Source organism: Phaeoacremonium minimum, assembly GCF_000392275.1.
Source record: "Phaeoacremonium minimum UCRPA7 unplaced genomic scaffold PA7_03_scaffold_415, whole genome shotgun sequence".
NCBI classification, from domain to species: Eukaryota; Fungi; Ascomycota; class Sordariomycetes; order Togniniales; family Togniniaceae; genus Phaeoacremonium; species Phaeoacremonium minimum.
In genome coordinates this window covers 315,717-324,298 of record NW_006921317.1, presented here as the reverse complement: position 1 = coordinate 324,298, position 8,582 = coordinate 315,717, and the positions used below count along the sequence as shown (strand labels likewise).

The 8,582-nt window shown below is 54.2% G+C and overlaps 2 protein-coding genes across 2 annotated transcripts; both read left to right on the top strand.

The window, feature by feature from the left end:
• Positions 1-1,099: 1,099 nt before the first annotated feature.
• Positions 1,100-2,551, top strand: UCRPA7_5579 (hypothetical protein; the record flags this gene model as incomplete). Its single annotated transcript, XM_007918125.1, has 1 exon — positions 1,100-2,551. The coding sequence occupies one exon, from the start codon at positions 1,100-1,102 to the stop codon at positions 2,549-2,551; it is 1,452 nt and encodes a 483-aa protein (XP_007916316.1).
• A 1,360-nt stretch (positions 2,552-3,911) lies between these two features.
• On the top strand, positions 3,912-7,123 carry UCRPA7_5578 (putative pro-apoptotic serine protease nma111 protein; the record flags this gene model as incomplete). Its single annotated transcript, XM_007918124.1, has 3 exons — positions 3,912-4,467; positions 4,531-6,828; positions 6,891-7,123. 3 exons carry the CDS (start codon positions 3,912-3,914, stop codon positions 7,121-7,123), a joined length of 3,087 nt encoding a protein of 1,028 aa, XP_007916315.1.
• Positions 7,124-8,582: the final 1,459 nt, after the last annotated feature.

Below are 8,582 nucleotides of genomic sequence, written 5' to 3'. Positions count from 1 at the left end.
GGCGTTAGGGGGAACCCCTGGTCAAGAATGGGTGACCAGTTTCCTCGTCCCCCAACATCACCGAATGTGCCCAAACCACCAAATCCCCCTAAACGACCCAACATGCCTAAGCGACCGACAACATCCGGGGCAGATAAGTACAAAGACTTCACAGCGCGGCCGCCACCCTCCTCTCCCAAGCCGCCGAATAGGGATCCAGACCCAACATGGAAGGCCTGGGCGAACATGAGACCAGGGTCAAAAGGGAAAGCAAGTCCGACTGAAGGATCATCAGCAACTGGAGCAGGAGGAAAGGCTCCTGGCCCACAACCTATCCCCCGTACGAACTCAACACGACAGCAAGCCTCTTTTGGTCATCGTGTGAATCGCACGGGTTTTACGCCGAGTTCACCGGGTGGAGACGAGCCGCCGGTCACCAACAAGAACTACTTCACGACTAGAACCCACACAAATCTCTTCAATGAGACCTCGTCTAATGCACGCAGTCGTCGAAGAGCGTCATCTACTGCTGACACGGCGGGAAGTCCGCGGGATTCGTTCCTCGACCCTCGTCAGAGCACTCCGTACCAGACTCGTGGAGGAGAGCGACTGAATCCATTCGATGGCACTCCAAAGCGATCTACAAGCACTAGGGAACCGCCCCGCCCTAAGTTTGCCAAAGCAGAAGCAACATCCCCCTTATCAAATCGGCAAAGGAGTGCGAGTGTCCCTGGCACGCCTGAGGATTCAAAGGGTAGTGGTGGTTCTACTACGCCTTCTTCTCGAGCTGAGGAGCGGTACAAGCCACGGGGTGCTGGTTCTCATACAGCGCCAAATAGTTCAACCACATCCCTGAATGGCGGCCAAGGTAAGCAAAGACATTCATTAATAATCGAAGATAGCTAATTTGTGCCCAGCTGCAGCGAACGGCACGGAAAAGCCCAATGCCAATGGCAATCCTAATGTGTATGCTCAACCAGATACTTTTGTTTCTCCCCCTTCTCATGTCCATTCGAATGGCCGGCCACCCCAGCATCCGATCAGTCATGCGGGAGGCGGCGTTTACGGACTCAAATCGCTTAGAAACATATCTGCGCAGTTGCGTGAACTATCTGCTCGGATGTCTTCGAGTGAAGAGTCTCCGGAAGGTCTCAATTCTTTTGAGAGTCATCTGCGCGAGTTGCTGGATGGTCTCGCAGTCAACCATTCACCTCTCAGCGCTCGGAAGCAGACGGGACCAGAGAAGCGCCAAGCAACCTCTACAACGAAGGGCAAGAGAACCTTAGCTGACAGGACTGATCCCAACAGCTTCAGCTTCAAGTTCGACGAAGACGTTTTCACTCCCAACACGCATCGCTTCACAAGAAACAGCGCAGAGAGTATCAATACTAGGTTTGTTGACCAGGAGCAGGCGAACTCCAACTGGCAATTCAATGCTGGTGGTGTAGAGAGCGATGGAACGACCCGACCGACCCCTCCGAGATCGAGATCGAGCGGACGACTTGGACGTCGGTCCCCATTTCGAACTCAATCGAGACAGGCATCGTTTGTGGACCCTGCAGAGACAGACAAGACTCCGACAAAGCAGGGCAGTTTTGACGCCGAGGAGTGGAGCCAAAAGATCAACCCTGAGATCTTTGTACCGCAACAGACTCAGCGCACGTCTGTATCTCCCACTCGCGCTGCTCGAGCGGCAACGAAGAAAGGGCGTCCTGTGCGGCAGACTATGGGTACCGCCGGCATGGTCGACGAAGAGGAGAGCAGTAGCGGCCCCGATGATAGAACTCGGCCAGCAACCGCAGCAAGTCACCTGGCTGGCCAGCCACAATCAACGAATAGTCCGAGTGCTATGGACATCGACTCTCCGCCTGTCCAGCCGCCAGTCAAACCTCAAACAAACGGTGCTAGAAACATTCCAGTCGAGCCTTCACGCCCCGATTGGAGAGCAGGAGTTGTTGATGGTGTGAAGGAGGATGCGAAGGCCCCTCCTGTCATTCCACCATCATTCGCTGCAAATGCCGGAGGCTCAGAAGATAGTGAAGAGTTCAGGGCTAGCTTCGCCGATTTCAGAAAGGTTGAGCCTTTTGCAGAGAAGGCCACAGGTCTCAATTCTTTTGGAGACCTGAAGTCGAACCTACCCTTTGAGAGCAAGGCATCTAGCCGACCCCCTCTCAAGAAGCAGAAGCCGAAACAAACGAAACTTACGCTACCGCACCCCCCTGAGGCCCCGCGTCCTCCCCCAACACTAGCAGTACCCTCACTGAAGACCAACCCGACAGCATGGCAGAAATATATCGAAGCTTTCCATCAGTACATGCGGGATTGGCATGTGTACAATACTAAATTCGTCGAGCATTTCCATGCACGCGAAGTTGAGATCCAGCGGGTGAAGACCCTTAATGACTTTAGCTGGCTGGATTCGCGCGATAATTCGGGCATTCAGGAGTACCTGGCTTGGGCAGAACAAGACCGACAAGTCCGCGATCAGTGGACTAATGCTTGCAACAACCACGAGCAACATGTCCGCGAGTTCATGGCACACCGAGAGAAGATGAAGGTAGAGTTGGCATAGGTGATGTCGTCGAGAGGTTTGGTTTCCAGGGGCATGTTTGAGCTCAACTGGTGTTACCGGGTGTTCGTTGCTCGGGATATCGATGACGGCGCCCAGTGTGTACACGAGATGTTGAGCATACTCCTGGGTGGGCACATGCATGTCTTGCGGCCTTCGAGCCGCAATATATTTTACATGTCCTGGGTGCGAGGACGACACTTTGCTTTTTGCGCGCCGCATCCGGGCTTCGAGCGGGCATGCTCTGATATCTTTGGACTTTGAGACATAGGGATGCGAAGACAGGACTTTTGCAGGGTATCTGTTAGGAGTATGGCTCAGCTGAAGATTTGGATGGCGTTTTACTGTGGCTTTTGGCTGGGGCGGATTAAAGGAGGTTAATCATGTTCTGTTCTGCGAGAGAGAACGTTCATACCGACAGGGAGATCTGTCGATTTCTGGCTTTTATTTTTTTCTTGTTCATACATTAGTCTCAAGACGGCGATCTGGGCGTCCATATCATATACGCCGCCATGGATTGAGGTCTTTCGCATAGATATCTCGTCTCCTCGAGAAGAGCATCCATCAATGGATCATGATAGTCATACCCGGGGTTAGTGTTCTGTCGAGGTGATTGGCAAATTAGGCCCTTTGCACGTACCGAGGGAGGGGATGTTGCTTTAATGAATGGCGTAGCCGCCCGCTAACTTTTATGCAAGGTTGGTAGCGGGAAGGCGCTGTACCGTGGATCTGATGGATTGGGCCTAGCCTAAGAGGTTCTAAATTTTTGGGACGAAGAAGCTGGATGGAAGCAGACCTTTGATTGATTGACCGAAAGCCAAGGATCACCGTGTCGACTTTAGGTCATATCTGCCTACTACTAAGGTAACTTACCTGAGGGTAACGAAGAGGCCAGAGAAAAAAATCCTCCATCCTTTTCTCATCTGGCCCTCAGCAATCACATGTCCTGGTGCTGCTTCTGTACCTCCCGGCCACCTCACTCTTCCACCACTTGGCGCCAGGAGCTGCAGCCACTTCAGCTCGTTGGTCACTCTCGTGGGTGAATCACAGAAGCTGGATGAGGACTGCGTTCTCGCGCAGGTTGCGAAGCACACTTGGGAGCCTTGCAGCCGCAGACGTCAACCTTTTTCATCCCACAACGCGATCCGCCTTCCTGCACACCACTGGCACCCACCGCCCGATCCAAAGCTACCGTCACGGCTTTCGAGCCGTCCCATCAACCCCAGTGATTCACGGCCCCTCTCACCTCGTCCGACTCGCCTCGACCTCAGCTGCCAGCGCTGCCGCCGAGAAACCTGAAGAAGGGCCTGCCTCCCGCAATTCAGCTCCATCATCGTCCTTCTCCAGTCCTAATAACGCCACGATGAACGGCGCAAACACCTCACCGCGCGCGAAGCGTAAGCTTTCGCCCACAGAAACCGTCGACGGCCACCGCCCCCCGAAGCACCATCGTGCCAGCATCAATGGGAAGCAGTCAGCCGGCGACAACACGCCAGATATTGATGGCGACTATGACATGGTGCACGAGGAGGAGTACGTCGTCGAGGAGCTCCCGCACCAAACTCTAATACCTGTGGGCGCCGACACGGCCGAGTGGCAGGCCACCATCGAACGGGTGGTGAGCAACGTCGTGTCCATCCGCTTCTGCCTCACCTGCTCATTCGACACCGACCCGGCGCTGACCAGCGAGGCCACGGGCTTTGTTGTCGATGCGGAGAAGGGCTACATCCTGACGAACCGCCACGTCGTTGGCTCGGGGCCCTTTTGGGGCTATTGCATCTTCGATAATCACGAAGAGGTCGATGCCTATCCCGTCTACCGGGACCCCGTTCACGACTTTGGCATTCTGAAGTTTGACCCAAAGGCGATCAAATACATGCCCGTGGCTGCCTTGCCGTTACGGCCCGATCTAGCGAAGGGTATATGCGACCCAACAAGTTGACGAACATGGTGGTTACACGAGTGCTAACGAGTTTTTTTAGTTGGTGTCGAGATTCGAGTTGTAGGTAACGATGCCGGCGAGAAGCTCAGCATTCTGTCCGGCGTCATAAGTCGTCTTGACCGCAATGCCCCCGAATATGGTGATGGATATAGTGATTTCAACACCAGCTACTACCAAGCCAGCGCTGCCGCAAGTGGAGGTAGTTCGGGCAGTCCTGTCGTTAACATTGATGGCTATGCCGTAGCTCTGCAGGCTGGCGGAAGGGCCGATGGTGCTTCTACCGACTACTTTTTGCCTCTTGACAGGCCTCTACGTGCTCTCAAGTGCTTGCAAGAAGGCAAGCCCATCACGCGCGGTGATATACAGTGCCAATTCCTCCTAAAGCCCTTTGATGAGTGCCGTCGGCTAGGGCTAAGCTCCGCGTGGGAGGCACAGATGAGGAAAGCATTTCCTAAGGAGACCAACATGCTTGTTGCCGAAATTGTGCTTCCGGAGGGACCTTCCCACAGCAAGATCGAGGAAGGCGATGTCCTAGTGAAGGTAAACGGTGAGCTCATCACACAATTCGTCCGCCTGGACGACATCCTAGATTCCAATGTCGGGCAAACGGTCAAGCTGCTTCTTCAACGAGGAGGAGAGGATGTAGAGGTTGAGGTAGCTGTGGGTGATTTGCATAAGATCACCCCTGACCGCTTCGTGTCTGTTGCAGGAGGCAGCTTCCACAGTCTGTCTTACCAGCAGGCGAGACTGTATGGCGTGGCGTGCAAGGGCGTCTACGTCTGTGAGGCCACTGGGTCCTTCCGTTTCGATAGCAGCGACAACGGCTGGATCATCCAGACTATTGACCACAAACGGGTGCCCGACCTGGAGACTTTCATTGAGGTAGCCAAAGGCATTCCAGACAAGGCCCGTGTCGTGGTGACCTACAAGCATTTGAGAGATCTGCATACACTAAACACGACCATCATTTACATCGATAGGCACTGGTCGGCAAAGATGAAGCTGGCCGTCCGCAATGACGAGACTGGGCTGTGGGACTTCAAGGATCTTGCGGATCCTCTGCCTCCCGTGCCACCTGTTCCCCGCAAAGCATCATTTATTCAATTAGAACACACGAAACACCCTGCTGTCGCCGATCTCGTCAAGAGCTTTGTTCACGTCAACTGTACCATGCCGGTCAAGCTGGACGGCTTCCCTAAGAATCGAAAGTGGGGTATGGGCCTGGTCATTGATGCAGACAAGGGCTTGGTCATCATATCACGGGCTATTGTCCCTTATGATCTTTGCGATATCTCCATTACCATTGGTGATTCCATCGTTGTGGAGGGCAAGGTCGTCTTCCTACATCCCCTGCAGAACTACGCTATCATACAGTACGATCCTAAGCTGGTAGATGCGCCCGTGCTCAGCGCCAGATTATCCGACGAGGGAATCACCCAGGGTGCATCGACTTACTTCATTGGATACAACCGTATTGGGCGTATTGTCCATGCGGCGACCACAGTCACGGAAATTTTTGCGGTTGCCATTCCCGCCAACTCTGGAGCTCCGAGGTATCGTGCCGTAAATGTAGACGCCATCACTGTGGACACGAGCCTGAGCGGGCAATGCGGAAGTGGTGTTCTCGTGGCTCCAGATGGCACTGTTCAGGCTCTGTGGCTAACATATCTGGGAGAGAGATCTCCCTCAACTCACAGAGATGAGGAGTATCATCTCGGCCTGGCGACGCCGACACTACTGCCTGTGATCAAACAGATTCAGCAAGGCCTTACGCCTCAACTACGCATGCTGTCCGTAGAGTTCCGGTCTATCCAGATGTCTCAGGCAAGACTCATGGGTGTGTCGGAGGAGTGGATTCACAAGGTCTCCCTCGCCAACACATCTCACCATCAGCTCTTCATGGTAACGAAGCGCACTTTTGAACGTAACGAGGAAGCCGGGGCCCTCCTTGAAGGCGACATTCTATTGACGCTGAACGGCAAGCTCATCACGCGCATCTCCGAGCTGGACATTATGTACTCCAACGAGGTGCTCGAAGCCGTCATTGTGCGCGACTGCGAGGAGATCACCCTCAAGTTGCCTACGGTCTCGGCCGACGATGTTGAGACGGACCGTGCTGTCTCGTTCTGCGGCGCCATTCTGCACCGGCCGCACCATGCAGTCCGCCAGCAGATCAGCAAGCTGTTCAGCGAGGTGTACGTCTCGGCGCGCACGCGGGGCTCGCCTGCCTACCAGTACGGCCTGGCGCCGACAAACTTCATCACCCATGTGAATGGAAAGCCCACCCCGGATTTGGAGTCGTTCCTCGCGGCCGTGGTGGAGATTCCCGACAATACATGTGAGATTTACTTGCCAATGATCTTGTTTCTGAGACCCCTTTGCTGACTATGGTTATTTTAGACTTCCGACTGAAGGCTGTCACGTTCGACAGCGTGCCGTGGGTGGTGACGATGAAGAAGAACGAGCACTACTTCCCGACCATGGAGTGGATCAAGGACCCGTCGGTCGAGTGCGGCTGGCGGCGTGTAACATACGAGGACGGCAAGGCCATCAAGGGCGAGGGCCACGAGGGTGTGGTGCCTGTGGCGGACGACACGGGCGACATTGTGGAGATTGGCGGCGTCGTAGGCTAAGGCATATGGCATGGTTGATATCTACGACCGCTGCTATTGCTATATCGACAGATAAAAAGAACAGTCGCATGTAAGGATAATTGCTTGAGGGTTAGGATTGGTACAGTCAGCTGCTCTCAAGGTGAGCAGTGACGCGGATTCTTGTACATATAGAAACCAGATCGGTGTTTGATTATCTTTTGCGTGTTGATGAAAGAGAGAAAAGCATACCGGCAAGAAGGTATAATTGGATCATCATCTCGCAGCCTCAATCACGGCAATTGGTAAAACTATCCATTCAGTACCTGAACGCTTTAGCAACGGTTCTTAGCAAGTCATAGGAACAGAATATCGCAACAAAACCCATAAGCCTCATTCCGAGATATATAAATTCCTACTAGAATGACACAACGTCTGGTGACCCCTTTCTGGTAGGCAACGGCGGCCTCCCGTTGCAACGCCTTGAGTCCCTAAAAACGGAGTCAATGATGTTGGGAACGGTGCGCCTCGTGCTGGAAAGGCTGTGTGGTCTGTGCGCCTGGGAAGTAGCGCAGTGACGTTACCCTGCTGAGCACACGCATTGGGATTAATTAGGTAGCCGCGCTGCGGTTAGGCGAATCACGATGCGGCTCGCGTGGTTGGGGGGCAGGGGGGTGGGAACCTTTGGGGACTGGAACTATACCACACGTGGAATCGCATGGCTAGTCGTCGTGGTCGTCTCGTCTTTCCCTCCTTCCTACCTACTTCCTTCCGTACGCACACGCCCCTCCCTGACCTGCGTCTACCGTTACGGTACACCTGGGCCGTTCAGCACACACTACACACTAACCAGATGCAAGGACAGCCAGCCAGCCAGCACCTGGACTACCTCCCTAGCAACACCCCAGCACAACCACAGACAATCAAAATCGCATTCAAGTCGACCTCGACACCCCGAAAAATCCCCAAAGAACACCCCATAATCTCAACCTCACGACGCAAACCCCGTGATCGCGACCGTCTCAGTGATCCAAGACCGATTGCTGCCTTTACCTCTCGATTTCAGAGCCCCTGAGATCTCTCGTCTGCCTATTGAATGACTCGCTGCCGCACCATCGCAGCCTGACCACACGCACGCACGCACCCACACACTCAATACAACGACACCTCAACTTTTATTCCTCATTATCATCGCCTCTTACCATCTCCCATTATAAACAACCAGGCCCAACAAGCGCCATCAGGTGGACGGTCGCTCGTTCATCTGCGCCGGCTGGCGACGCCTCCACATCCATCACGCACCCCGCACCACGCAAGCATCACAATATTCGACCTGGTCATCCTCATCCTCATCCTCATCCCCTACTCTCAACCACTCTCTGCATGCTCGGTGCTTCTTTGCACCACCGATTTCCTCGACCTCCCAGCTGAACACAGCTCGTCTTCCTTATTATGGCAGTTCGCTACAGCGCAGAGGCATTGATTCTGCTCCGAGAGTCTC